The following is a 15,170-nucleotide window of genomic DNA, read 5'->3' as shown; positions in this document are numbered from 1 at the left end:
TTTCATAAATTAATCGTTTGTTTGCTGTGTCACGAGTGAGGCCTTGCAGCCTCAGGCTTCCCTCGTCGAAGTTTGTTTCTTCCTTCGCTGTTTTGCTAGGTTTTTTGATTTTCCCTTCTCCCCCAAACATGACCAAACATCTACTCTTTGTCTAACGTTGTAACCCCGCCCCCCCCGAACCCCACCCATCCCCCAAAAAACAAAAAAACAAACAAAAAAAAAACATTTCCCTTTCTCCTCGTGTGCTTTTGTTCCATCGTGCGCCTCTGTCCATGTGCGCAGTCCCGCCCGCCCCCATTATCCCCTTGCCTTCCACCTTTTGGCCTGTTCAAGTGACTCGTGGTGTCCCTCTCGGCTCCCTTTCCCTGTTGGTATTTTTATGAATATAAGATTGTTCTTCACGGTTCTGTTTAAATATGTTTAAACTTTCCCCTTCAGTGTTTTATTCAGTGGTTTATTACAACACGCTGTTTTTCCTCCTATTTAAAAGGCTCCTTTCAATTTCCTCTTCAACTCATTCCATTTCAAAAAAATATTCAATCTCTTATAATTCTTTCTCACTACATGCTCTAAATTCTCATTCATTCCACCCCTCCTCCATCGTTCTTAAACGGATCGCTAACTTGAAAATCACAACAAACCCAATTTGTTATAAATGTTCATCTTTCATTAATCATCCACTTTCTAAACGTCCCCCTTGCCCCTCCCCTCCAAATCTCCCCCATTGCCCCTCCCCTCCAAATCTCCCCCCTTGCCCCTCCCCTCCGAAACTCCCCCCTTGCCCCTCCCATCAAAATCTCCCCCCTTGCCCCTCCCCTCCAAATCTCCCCCCTTGCCCCTCCCCTCCCCTCATAAAATCCCCCCTTGCCCCTCCCCTCATAAACTCCCCCCTTGCCCTTCCCCTCCTACACTCCCCCCTTGCCCCTCCCATTCAAAACTCCCCACCAACCCCTCCCCTTCAAATCTACCCCCCAACCATCCCTCCCAAATTCTCCCTCCTCCCACCTCCTTGTCAAAGCTGCCTCCTCCACACTTCGTCTCCCTTCTATCTCATACCTCCACCTCCCCCAACCTTCGACCTTCCTCTGCCTCCCCCTCAAACAACCCCTCACTGTGCCTCATCCCATCACCATCAAGCCTTTCGTCCTCCTCATCCATTCCTTTCTTGTAACTCTTCTGTAATCTCTGCCACACCATCAACTGCTCTTCCTACCTCCCCCTCTCATCCTTCATCTGACCCTACCCCTCCCCTCCCCTGTCCTGCACCCGATGCTCCCCCTCTCTCCTCATTAACGGTATGGACCTAAAACATCCGGGGCCATCGCTCAAACCTGATTGATCTCTCCATTCAGGTTGCTTCTGACAATCCAGACTTGATCTGCTTAACAGAAACTTTCCTCCTTCAAGATGTCTCTGATTCCTTAATGTCTCTTCTTGGTTACTCCCTCCTCCGGTATGATAGACCTGAGCCTCGTCCTGGTGGTGGGGTGGCTATCTTTATCAAAAACTCTTCCTCACTCTCCTTGCACTGCCCTCTCTCCACCCAACCCCCAGGAGTACCTCTGGCTACACCTTCCTCTCCGCTCCCACCTTTTGTTCATATGTGTTCTGTACCGTCCTCCAAACAGTGATGACTCCATTTACATTTCGCTGTCGGACAACATGGACCAACTTCTACCAACTCATCCAAACTCTCTCTTCCTCATATGTGGCGACTTCAACTGTCATCATGCCAGCTGGCTGGGTGTGGGTTCATCTCTCACCAGCCATGGCACCTCAGCAAAGAACTTCTGCGACTCATTGGGGCTGACACAATCTGTCAATTTCCCGACCCGGATCTCAGTCAATGGAGTATCTTCTCTTTTGGACTTGGTTATGACTAACTTCCCTGCAAATGTCTACTGCTCTTCTTCTGCTCCAATCGGTTCTTCTGATCATGTGCTTGTTAAAGTGGACATCTCTCTGGCCATTCTCAGAGAGCCTCCTCAGCGCCGACGAGTCTGGCATTTCACTCAGGCTGACTGGCACGGTCTGCAAGCAGCCATCAATCATCTGGACTGGTCTCCCATCTCCACTGCCTCTGACATCAATTCTTCCTGGGAATTCTTCCACAGCAAACTGCTCTCTCTCATGCACAGATTTATCCCATCTCGTCTTCAGTTGTCTTACCCTTCCTCCCATCCATGGTACACTGAATCTTGTGGTGATGCAGTTGCCCCTGAAACAACTTGCCTTTGCCTCTTGGAAGGCAAATCCAAATGAAGGCAATCTCAGTTCCTTCCACCAAGCTCGGAACAAGTGTGTGTCTACCCTCAGGAGTGCCAGGAAGCACTATCTCTCCACACTTAAGATTGAACTCCCAAACCTGTCTCCTACCTCCAAATCCTGGTGGCGTCTGGTCAAATCCGTTTCTGGTGTTTGTTCCCCCTCCATCCCCTCCCTTACCTCAAATGGCTACACAGTTGACACCGCACGTGACAAAGCTGAATGCCTCAACTCTGTGTTTACCTCAGAATCTTGTGTCCCAAACCCATCTCTCTCTGTTCCCACCTTACCCAGTCGAACCCAACTGCTCCTGGACTCTGTGTCCTTCTCTCCTGACAAGGTGGAGAAGTTTTTGTCAAACCTCGACTGGTTCTGCAACTGGACCAGACGGCATCAGCCCACGGGTCCTAAAATCCTGCTCTGCCGCTCTATCTCACCCTTTCTCTGTTATTTTCACCCTCTCTTTTGCTCAAGGCCATCTGCCAGCATCTTGGAAATCAGCAAACATTACCGCTTTACACAAAAAAGGTGCAAAAACAGATCCTTGCAACTACAGACCAATCAGCCTGCTTCCAATTATCAGCAAAGTCATGGAATCCATCATTGCTTCGGATATCAAATCGCTCCTCTTCTCCAATGGCTTGATCTCCGATCATCAATTTGGATTCAGACCAGGTCATTCTACTCTGGACATGTTGCTTCTGCTGTCTCAACAATGGATGGAGGTCCTCAATGCCAAACAGGAAATCAGAGCTGTCTCACTTGACATATCACGTGCCTTCGATACGGTCTGGCACCCCGCTCTGCTCACCAAACTCTCCTCCTATGGTATCCATGGAAATCTCCACTCATGGCTTGCGGACTTCCTCTCTGGTCGAATGCAACGTATGGCCCTGAATGGATTTCTCTCATCTCCCCTTCCTGTTCTGGCTGGAGTTCCCCAAGGTAGTGTTCTGGGCCCTGTGCTTTTTCTGGCCTTTATCAATGATCTCTACGACTCTCTGGAAAATCCTCTCCATCTCCTTGCTGATGACTCCACTCTCTGCCACTTCATATCCCAACCGTCAGATCGGCAGGCAACTGCCTCTTCACTCTCTGCAGACCTGGACAAAATCACAAACTGGTCAAACAAGTGGAACATGTCTTTCAATCCTGACAAATCTCACACCCTTACAATGTCTCTCCGAAAGTACCGACTGGAAAACCCTCCCATCTACTTTCTCAACAATCCTCTCCAAGAAGTTCTGTCACTCAAGCTTTTGGGTCTCACTATCTGCCATGATCTTTCTTGGGAAAACCACATTTCCAAGCTGGCCTCCAAAGCCAGTCGCCGACTGGGCAGCCTCCGTCGTGCGAAGTCCTTCCTCGGCACACCTGATCTCCTCACCACATACAAGGCTTTCATCCGCAGCCCAATGGAATACTGTTCCCCCCTCTGGGCTGGTGCTCCTGCTTCACATCTGGCTCGGCTTCACGCTGTTGAAACCAAAGCATTCAGAATCATTGGAATCTCCTGCGATGAAGTTAACTCTGAGGGCCTTTCACTCACTCACTGCAGGCAGATTGGTGGTCTTTCTGTCTTCTACCGACTCTTCTCCGGCCTTGCTCCCCCAGCTCTCTCTGTGCTCTGTCCCCCCAATATTCCTTCAGGTCGCACAAGATCTGCCAGCAACCCTCTGATGGTTAAACTGCCAAAATCTAGGCTCTCTGCTCACCTTCACTCTTTCATTCCCCTTTTCTCCCGCCTCTGGAACAAACTCCCCCACTCCCTTCAATCCTACTCCTCTCTCCAGGTCTTTAAAACAGCTGTTCACCGCCATCTCTTATCTTCCCCCATCCAAAACCTTGATCTTTTCTACCCCCGCTAATTCACCCCAGATACACTTTCTTTTTTTTGAAATTCCAACTTCTTTCCTGGAAGTCCTTGCAGTGTTCATACGTTTTATACCTCTCCCACCTCCCCCAAAGCCATCCCCCTCCCACATTTCTCCCGATGTCCCTGCTCTCAAATGTGTGTTTGTGTCCTTCCCCCTCTCTCCCCATCTTGTCTGCCGCTCCCCTTGTTTTTTGTGTGTCTGTTTGACTTTTTGTGTGATTAATGTTAGCTCTTTCACAAGCCTCGATCTTGTATACAAAAAAAACAAAAAAAAAAACTTGTTTCCCTTTCTTGTACAAACAGTCCTCGATCTTGTACAAACGCTTTAATACCTTCGTTTCAACATTTGATTGGTCATGAGTGTTTCACGGTGAGAATTGCGACCTTTGACACAGATCGTACAGACTTCGCCGAACCTCGACCAATGACAATATGTGTCCTTCGATGAATTGCAGTAATATTATAATACAGGGGACATTCAAGCACAAACTCTATGAGTAATGTACGAACGCGAGCATGCTGTACCTGGTGCAATGAGAACGTGAAGGATCAGGGCACCGTTTGCTCGACGTTCAGGCTCTTTGACACAGTCCAGGCCATCCCAGCCACACACAGCACTACTGCATCCTTCATCGCAGCTCCCGTCACCATAGTGGTCCCGACAGTAGTGGTCGTACTCAGGACTAAAGTGAAGGTAATGTAAATAGAAAAAGGAAAGTGGGATGATGGACAGGCGACATATCAAGACAAAGTTGGAGTTTTCAGTAATTAATAAATCAGAGGGACATACATTGCATTCAGAAAGTATTCAGACCCCTTCACTTTTTTCATATTTTGTTACGTTGCAGCCTTATGCTGAAATCGTTTAAATTCATTTTTTCCCTCATCAATCTCCACTCAATACCCCATAATGACAAAGAGAAAACAGGATTTTAGAAAGTTTTGCAAATTTACTAAAAAAAAAAACTGAAATATCACATTGACATAAGTATTCATACCCTTTGCTATGACACTTGAAATTTACCTCAGGTGCCTCCCATTTCTGTTGATCATCTTTGAGATGTTTCTACACCGTGATTGGTGTCCACCTGTGGTAAATTGAATTGATTGGACATGATTTGGAAAGGCACACACCTGTCTATATAAGGTCTCACAGTTGACACAGAGTGGACTCCAATCACTCCTTCCATCTGCAGAGTGGCCAGACGGAAGCCTCTCCTCAGTGAAAGACACATGAAAGCCCGCTTGGAGTTTGCAAAAAAACACCTAAAGGACTCTCAGACTGCGAGAGGCAGGATTCTGTGGTCTGACGAAACCGAGATTGAACTGTTTGGCTTCCGTCTGGCCACTCTGCCATAAAGCCCAGATCGGTGGAGTGTTGCAGTGATGGTTGTCCTTCTGGAAGTTTCTCCCATCTCCACACAGGATCTCTGGAGCTCAGCCAGAGTGACCATCGGGTTCTTGGTCACCTCTCTTACCAAGGTCCTTCTCCCCCGATTGCTCAGTTTGGCCGGGCGGCCAGCTCTAGGAAGAGTCCTGGTTGTTCCAAACTTCTTCCATTTAAGACTTATGGAGGCCACTGTGCTCTTGGGAACCTTCAATGCAGCAGAGATTTTTTTGTCGGCTTCCCCAGATCTGTGCCTCGACACAATCCTGTCTCTGAGCTCTGCAGGCAGTTCCTTCGACCTCATGGCTTGGTTTTTGCTCTGATATGCATTGTCAGCTGTGAGACCTTATATAGACAGGTGTGTGCCTTTCCAAATCATGTACAATCAATTGAATTTACCACAGGTGGACACCAATCAACGTGTAGAAACATCTCAAAGATGATCAAGAGAAATGGGAAGCACCTGACCTAAATTTCAAGTGTCATCGCAAAGGGTATGAATACTTATGTAAATGTGATATTTCGGTTTTTTCTTTTTAATAAATTTGCAAAACTTTCTAAAATCCTGTTTTCTCTTTGTCATTTTGGGGTATTGAGTGCAGATTGATGAGGGAAAAAATGAATTTAAACGATTTCAGCATAAGGCTGCAACATAACAAAATGTGAAAAAAGTGAAGGGGTCTGAATACTTTCTGAATGCACTGTACATTAGGATTATTTTGTATCCTTCACCATTTTTCTTGCTGTAGGATTCATGTCAAACTGTATTGTATTGCAGCAATGGTTCATGTCGAGTAACATGGTCCATGTCCTTTCTGCTGATTGGTTGGCTGAAGGAAGCATCAGTCTAATGTTTTTACGTCTCATTCTTTTTGTCGTTTACATAGGTGTCCCTCCGTGGCATAGGGTACTCACTTGCAGCCGTTCCCATGATCTTGGCAGTCGTGGCCGTCATAAAGACACTCGGGTGAGGCGCAGTCGGGGTCACAGCGTCCGTCCATGAACACGGTCCAGCATCGTCTCTCGGGAGGACAGTTGTACCAGGGGTCTCGAGGCCGTAAGGAGCAGTCGCCGCCATCCCAAGTGCAGGCGTGAGTGTTGCAGTGCCGATCGCACAGGCCATCGCCCGCTTGTACCTCACAATTGGCCACCGGGCAGTGCACGTTGCTTTTTTGCAGCGGCGGTTGCACGCGAAAGGTAACGTCTTCCCTTCCGCAGCGATAGCCGGTAAAGCCCAACGGGCAGTCGCACGTAAAGAACGGCGATATGTTGAGCCTGCTGCATGTGCCGCCATTGTTGCATGGAGAATTGTCACACATGAGGCCGAGGCCATTATCGGCAATGACGGTTTCGCACTGCGGCCCACTGTGTGAAGCGGGGCAGATGCAATACGGTGTTTCACGCTGACCTTGGGCGCAAACACCGCCATTGTAACAGCTGACACTTCCGCATGATGCGACAGCCGTTTCACAAAGGTCTCCATCAAAATCCTGCACACACCACGACCAGACATCATCATGGCACCACCGTCACCACCATCGTCACCACCATCGTCGTCGTCCTCGTGGTGATAGCACGGCGAGGACGCTTCACAAGCACAAAGTGTCTTTAAATCCAAATGCTCGAAATCTGCTCCAATGGACTTGGATTATAAGCTTCTCAAGTCCAAACAAATCTCAGGAGCATCACCGTCGGATTTCTGGTTCAAATGAACCATCTGGGACATGAACATTGAACAACCTTCGGGGATGGCACCATCCACCTCCACCTGCTCTTCCTGGTCTGCTCGACATGTGATGCCATTTCATTAAGAGGAAAATAAAAACCCACCCCGTTCCTTTACAGTTTACACCATTCAACTGCAGTAACATCATTAACACCATTCAACTGCAGTAACATCATTTACACCATTCAACTGCAGCAAAAGCATTTACACCATTCAACTGCAGCAACATCATTTACACCATTCAACTGCAGTAACATCATTTACACCATTCAACTGCAGTAACATCATTTACACCATTCAACTGCAGCAAAAGCATTTACACCATTCAACTGCAGCAACATCATTTCCACCATTCAACTGCAGTAACATCATTTACACCATTCAACTGCAGCAAAAGCATTTACACCATTCAACTGCAGCAACATCATTTACACCATTCAACTGCAGTAACATCATTTACACCATTCAACTGCAGTAACATCATTTACACCATTCAACGGCAGTAACATCATTTACACCATTCAACTGCAGCAAAAGCATTTACACCATTCAACTGCAGCAACATCATTTACACCATTCAACTGCAGTAACATCATTTACACCATTCAACTGCAGTAACATCATTTACACCATTCAACTGCAGCAAAAGCATTTACACCATTCAACTGCAGCAACATCATTTACACCATTCAACTGCAGTAACATCATTTACACCATTCAACTGCAGTAACATCATTTACACCATCCAACTGCAGCAAAAGCATTTACACCATTCAACTGTAGTAACATCATTTACACCATTCAACTGCAGTAACATCATTTACACCATTCAACTGCAGCAAAAGCATTTACACCATTCAACTGCAGCAACATCATTTACATCATTCAACTGCAGTAACATCATTTACACCATTCAACTGCAGCAAAAGCATTTACACCATTCAACTGCAGCAACATCATTTACACCATTCAACTGCAGTAACATCATTTACACCATTCAACTGCAGCAAAAGCATTTACACCATTCAACTGCAGCAACATCATTTACACCATTCAACTGCAGTAACATCATTTACACCATTCAACTGCAGTAACATCATTTACACCATTCAACTGCAGCAAAAGCATTTACACCATTCAACTGCAGCAAAAGCATTTACACCATTCAACTGCAGCAACATCATTTACACCATTCAACTGCAGTAACATCATTTACACCATTCAACTGCAGCAAAAGCATTTACACCATTCAATGCAGTAACATCATTTACACCATTCAACTGCAGTACCATCATTTACACCATTCAACTGCAGCAAAAGCATTTACACCATTCAACTGCAGCAACATCATTTACACCATTCAACTGCAGTAACATCATTTATACCATTCAACTGCAGCAAAAGCATTTACACCATTCAACTGCAGCAACATCATTTACACCATTCAACTGCAGTAACATTTACACCATTCAACGGCAGTAACATCATTTACACCATTCAACTGCAGTAACATCATTTACACCATTCAACTGCAGCAAAAGCATTTACACCATTTAACTGCAGCAACATCATTTACACCATTCAACTGCAGTAACATAATTTACACCATTCAACGGCAGTAACATCATTTACACCATTCAACTGCAGCAAAAGCATTTACACCATTCAACTGCAGCAACATCATTTACACCATTCAACTGCAGTAACATCATTTACACCATTCAACTGCAGTAACATCATTTACACCATTCAACTGCAGTAACATCATTTACACCATTCAACTGTAGCAAAAGCATTTACACCATTCAACTGCAGTAACATCATACGGGCAGAATGCACAAGTTATTAGGATCTGCGCCTCCAATGAGTTGCTTTGCGAATGAATATCGTACCGCTGTGCAGTAACAGGTGAATCCTCGCGCTGTATTCACGGCAATCATACATGTTCCTCCATTTCTACACGGCTGGTCTTCACACATGTCAATTATGTTGTTGCAAAATCTCCCTGGACAAGCAATAGAAGAAGAAAATGTCAAACCTGTATCATCCCCTCTCATGCTTCCAATTACGTCAAATACACCTCACAAGTTTGGAGCTTTGAGTCCTCGTCGGTGAAGGAAGGTTTTACCTTTGTAACCAGGTCGGCAGAGGCACATGTAGTCAGAGTGCAGGTCGTGGCAGGAGAGCGTACCGTAAGGATCACAGTCGCTAGTAGCACAATCGTTTCCATTTGCTTGGCAACGTTCGCCCACAAACCCTTTGAGGCAGGTGCAGGTGAATCCCCCGATGCGGTCGACGCACACACCACCGTTCAAACAAGGCGGAAGAGAAGCACCTCCGGCCTTGACCAGGGCGCAATCGTCCGGATTGATTTCACAATGTACACCTGTCAACAAACACAAACAACAAGAGGAAAGCAGGTTGGAAGCTACATGGATAATTGATCGTTTGTCAACACCATTTATCATCGATGACCTCGTTCATAAATCAGATGCAAGTGAAGAATCAATTTCCCTTTAAGACGCCATCTTGGGTCAAATTCTTCTTCAGATAGATAGCTCTTATATTTAAATAATCATCTCTGCGTTATGTTAAATATCTTCCCTTAAATTTCACTCAGTGCAGGATACTTCTGCACACCTGTCCCTGCCAGGCAGACTGTGGCAGTATCCCTCTCTGCCATTCTTGAGAGAATAGACCGATCCGATAAGGACGATCGGGCCCCCTCGCCGATAGGCGGCGCTCTTGCGTCCGCCATTACTGGGAGGCGTCCCGATCCAAACTTAACTCCAGCTGGCTGTGCCAGCACAACTATCATCGCGATCGTACATGAAAAGTGTCCGTGATAATCGTTCTCAAGTGTTTCTCTATATGTGTGGAGCGGTCGTGGACACCTGGCACCTGAAGGCACACGATACAAACCCCGTTTTCGGCGATATCGCCGGGCGCCGTAGGCGCACGGCCATGCCGCCCTGAAGGCACGTGGCACCTGGGGGTACCCGGTTTCCACTTCCACCTGCACCAAACCTATTTTGTTAGCAACCGCGTACCCTATGCTATGCCATGCCGAGCCCCCTTACACCTTAGTCCCGAGTTTCTCGACCACTACGATAGCGACTCCTCTGACCGACCCGACTAGGTGCCCGTCCCTTCATCGACTCCTCCATACGGCCAGGTCTTGGCGGCCGTACCACAGCTGCCGCGCATGGATTCTTCCCTCAGAGTCCACTTCCACCCGGGCCGGCCACCTCTGGCAACTACGGCTAGGCCCCGAGTGGCCGCTGCCGAGCCCCAGGTTCCTTGATCACTCGGGTCGCGACTCGTCTGGCAGACCTGACTGTGCCTCTGTCCCTTCGCGCGGGCCGCCTCCCCGGCTCCTTATCGCTTCATCGACTCTTCCATACGGCCAGGTCACGGTGGGTGTATCACTGCCGCCCCGCATGGATTCTTCCCTCAGAGTCCACCACCGCACGGGCCGCCACACCGGCTCCTCACCGGTCGTATAGCTCGGTGGACCGGTCGTATCGTCCACGATTCCATCTTCTCCGATGAATCTAACAAACAAATATATTTTGTATCGATATTCTTTCGGCAAAGTGAACTGAGACGGTAACTGCATGTAATCTGAACGCTGGAGAGCAAGCCGAATGAAGCGGACGCCTCCCAACTATGGCGGCGTCTATAGAGGGCGCCCGTCCATTGAACCCTCCGTCGGATCGGTCTATAGGTAACGGATCACGGACCAGGAACATGGTCTTTTAATGCAGGACACATCCATATTCTCACTTTATCCCTCCATGAGGACTTCCAGGCAGATCCCCTAATCTACGTGTGCAAGCTGTGTCTATTTCTGCCAAAAGGAATTTTCTTTAAAAAAAAAAAAAACTGTTTTCATGAAACAAGAAAAACATGAGAGAAATTTTCTTGCAGCTTGTAAATTATTGTTTCAAAAAAACTTTTCTGATTCTAAGAAAATTATTTTTGGCAGTGTGGGAGAAGTACAGTCTGGAAAGTCTAGGTCTCACTCTCAGTCGTAACCTGTGTTGAGCAGATCATTATCTCCAAGCTGGCTTCCTCTGGAATTCTTCCTCTGGAATCCGAGCAGCTTTGCTTCAAACTGGTAAGGGATCTTAATTTGTTTTCCCAGTTGCAAGAAGCTGTGGTTAATCGGTGAGTTGGTGGCCACAGCTGTGGTTAATCGGTGAGTTAGTGGCCACAGCTGTGGTTAATCGGTGAGTGGGTGGCCACAGCTGTGGTTAATCGGTGTTGGTGGCCACAGCTGTGGTTAATCGGTGAGTTGGTGGCCACAGCTGCGGTTAATCGGTGAGTTGGTGGCCACAGCTGCGGTTAATCGGTGAGTTGGTGGCCACAGCTGTGGTTAATCGGTGAGTTGGTGGCCACAGCTGTGGTTAATCGGTGAGTTAGTGGCCACAGCTGTGGTTAATCGGTGAGTTGGTGGCCACGGCTGCGGTTAATCGGTGAGTTGGTGGCCACAGCTGCGGTTAATCGGTGAGTTGGTGGCCACAGCTGTGGTTAATCGGTGAGTTGGTGGCCACAGCTGTGGTTAATTGGTGATTTGGTGGCCACAGCTGCGGTTAATCGGTGAGTAGGTGGCCACAGCTGCGGTTAATCGGTGAGTAGGTGGCCACAGCTGTGGTTAATCGGTGAGAGATGTGATTGCCGATGAACTAACAAGTACGTTATTTGTAAAAAGAAAAAAAGAGGATCGTTTGTAACTTGACGCACCTTCTGTCCCAGGTGGGCATGAGCACAGGTAGTGGTTGAGCTTATCCAGGCAGGTACCTCCGTTCTTGCATGGCTGTGATAGGCACTCATTGATCTCCAGCTCGCACTGGCTTCCCTGGTAACCTGGTAGACACTGCACAAGGCGAAAGGGGACTATCGGCACAATACCTCATCGGGAATATTCCTTTCCATAGACAGGCCTCGAACAAGCAAAGTGCCAAAGCTAATCCACATATAAATGGTTGCACAAGTCGTTCAATGAATTCACAACGTTATAAACGGTACCTGGCACGTGTAGCCACCCAGGTAGTCCATGCAATGACCCCCGTTGTGGCAGGGGTTTGAGGTGCACTCATCAACCTCCGACTCACAATAGCTTCCTTCATATGCTGCCAGGCACTTACAACGATGTGAATTTCCCACATTAATGCAGTGACCTCCATGGTGGCATAGTTGCTCCGATGAAACACCTGGAAGAGATTTTTTTTTTTAAATGGGAGGGCAGAGAGAGAGAGAGGTAGGCAGAGAGAGACACAGAGGTAGGTGGAGAGAGAAAGAGTGAGTAGACATAGGCAGAGACAGAGGTAGGTAGGTAGAGAGAGAGAGAGAGGCAGACAGAGAGAGAGAGAGAGGTAGGCAGAGAGAGAAAGAGTGGGTAGAGATAGGCAGAGACAGAGGTAGGTAGGTAGACAGAGAGAAAGAGAGAGGTAGACAGAGAGAAAGAGGTAGGCAGAGAGAGACACAGAGGTAGGTAGAGAGAGAGAGAAAGAGTGAGTAGCGATAGGCAGAGATAGAGAGGTAGGCAGGTAGACAGAGAGGTAGGTGGAGAGAGAGAGAAACGCATACGAGAAGTACTTTGACAGAGTCTGCTTAAAAATTACATTGAATAAGAAATATATCATAGTGGTAGTGGTAGCAGAAATATATGATAGTGGTAGTGGTAGTAGAAATATATCATAGTGGCAGTGGTAGCAGAAATATATGATAGTGGTAGTGGTAGTAGAAATATATTATAGTGGTCGTGGTAGCGGAAATATATCATAGTGGTAATGGGAGCAGAAATATATTATAGTGGTAGTGGTGGCAGAAATATATCATAGTGGTAGTGGTAGCGGAAATATATCATAGTGGTAGTGGTAGCAGGAATATATTATAGAGGTAGTGGTAGCAGAAATATATCATAGTGGTAGTGGTAGCAGAAATATATTATAGTGGTCGTGGTAGCGGAAATATATCATAGTGGTAGTGGTAGCAGAAATATATTATAGTGGTCGTGGTAGCGGTAATATATTATAGTGGTAGTGGTAGCAGAAATATATCATAGTGGTAGCGGTAGCGGAAATATATCATAGTGGTAGTGGTAGCAGCAATATATCATAGTGGTAGTGGTAGCAGAAATATATTATAGTGGTAGTGGTAGCAGAAATATATTATAGTGGTCGTGGTAGCAGAAATATATTATAGTGGTAGTGGTAGCAGAAATATATCATAGTGGTAGTGGTAGCAGAAATATATTATAGTGGTCATGGCAGCGGAAATATATCATAGTGGTAGTGGTAGCAGAAATATATCATAGTGGTAGTGGTAGCGGAAATATATCATAGTGGTAGTGGTAGCGGAAATATATCATAGTGGTAGTGGTAGCAGAAATATATTATCGTGGTCGTGGTAGCGGAAATATATTATAGTGGTAGTGGTAGCAGAAATATGTCATAGTGGTAGTGGTAGCGGAAATATATCATAGTGGTAGTGGTAGCAGAAATATATCATAGTGGTAGTGGTAGCAGAAATATATCATAGTGGTAGTGGTAGCAGAAATATATCATAGTGGTAGTGGTAGCAGAAATATATTATAGTGGGACATAGCGATACATGGGTAATGAACGTAGAGCAGCAACAAAGGCTGGAAAGGGTGGAAATGCGAATGGTTCAGTGGATGTGTGGAGTGTCGTTGAGAGAGAGGAAGCCAAGTGATGAATTGCGAAAGATGATGGGAATGGAGCCTGTGATGGATGCTGTGAAGAGGAACAGGTTGAGATGGTTTGGTCATGTGTTGAGGAAGGATGAAAGTGACTGGTTGAGAAGAGTGATGGAAATGAATGTAGAAGGAAGTAGAGGACGGGGAAGACCGAGAAAGACTTGGCTAAAGATGGTCGAAGAAGAAATGCGGGCAAGGGGGTTAACAAGGGGAGATGCAGAAAATAGGGCAAAATGGAGAAGATTGTCATGGGGACCGCAAGGCTAACCCCCGCTCTAGCAGGGAAAATGGCCTTAAAATAACTGTTGTGTGTTGTTGTTGGTAGTGGTAGTAGAAATATATCATAATAGAAATATGAATAAGAAATCAATTCATTGTGATGAGTGCAGAGAGCTCGAAAACAACATTTTGGTGATTAAATGTGTGGCGTGGTTTAAAATATCTTTTTTTTTTCGTTTAACGTGGTTGATATCTCAGAAATGGAGAGTTTATTTTATTTCATAAGTTGACAAGGAAAATATGGGCATGACCAATAAACTACCGACCGGCATCCTTCTAGTCCATTCTATCAAATATACAGATAGGTTAATCGGTAAGTTTTTGTGGATGTGAAACACTTTAATCAGCGTGATTTGATCTCCCATCAGGCCGAACCCCTGCACCACAGATGCCCTCAAATGCATCACGCATATGTGCAATGCTCTTGTAGATGTCATGAAGGAAGACATGGATGACTTTGTATCTCATGGCCTTTTGATAGAGTTTGTTGTCTGTGCTGACTCGCCAAGCTTGTTAGCTTGGGTTTTGGAGGCTGCACAGCTCATGGTCAGGATTACCTTTGGGCCAGACAACTGCAAGCTCTATGAGTGGAAAGAGCATCCTCCCATGATAAGTATGTCAATGCACGTGTGCCACAACAATTGATTAAGGAGCCTCCATCATGTTGGTAAATGATAACACTGAGCATGTGGAGAATACTGCAGGTGTGTATGAAGATATAAGCTGAGGAGCTGGAATATCAAATAAGCCTCAACAAAACGAAGCAGCCAAATCCCTAAATTGTGACCTAATACACATGGAGAGACAAGATAAAACTTGGAATATTATTTTTGAAATTAGAAAATATAACATCCGGCTAGCCTCTCGAAGCAAGATTGCCAGCAATTGCCATCCCCTTGTTTATTCTTTCAAC

General features: G+C 46.3%; 1 protein-coding gene across 1 annotated transcript in view; it reads right to left on the bottom strand.

Moving 5' to 3' along the window:
• Nucleotides 1-15,170, bottom strand: part of LOC137422866 (uncharacterized) — a 288,315-nt gene that overhangs the window by 26,622 nt on the left and 246,523 nt on the right. The window contains exons 21-26 of the mRNA XM_078774985.1: nt 12,286-12,470; nt 12,001-12,133; nt 9,383-9,640; nt 9,147-9,259; nt 6,444-7,018; nt 4,667-4,824 (exon numbers count right to left, since the gene is read on the bottom strand). Coding sequence (XP_078631111.1) covers nt 4,667-4,824; nt 6,444-7,018; nt 9,147-9,259; nt 9,383-9,640; nt 12,001-12,133; nt 12,286-12,470 — 1,422 coding nt within the window. The remainder of the gene's footprint in view (nt 1-4,666; nt 4,825-6,443; nt 7,019-9,146; nt 9,260-9,382; nt 9,641-12,000; nt 12,134-12,285; nt 12,471-15,170) is intronic.

The sequence above is a fragment of the Myxine glutinosa genome, chromosome 3 (genome assembly GCF_964187855.1).
Source record: "Myxine glutinosa chromosome 3, kmMyxGlut1.1, whole genome shotgun sequence".
Taxonomy (NCBI): domain Eukaryota; kingdom Metazoa; phylum Chordata; class Myxini; order Myxiniformes; family Myxinidae; genus Myxine; species Myxine glutinosa.
The sequence above is the reverse complement of the archived record's forward strand: the minus strand, read 5'-3'. Positions and strand labels throughout refer to the sequence as shown.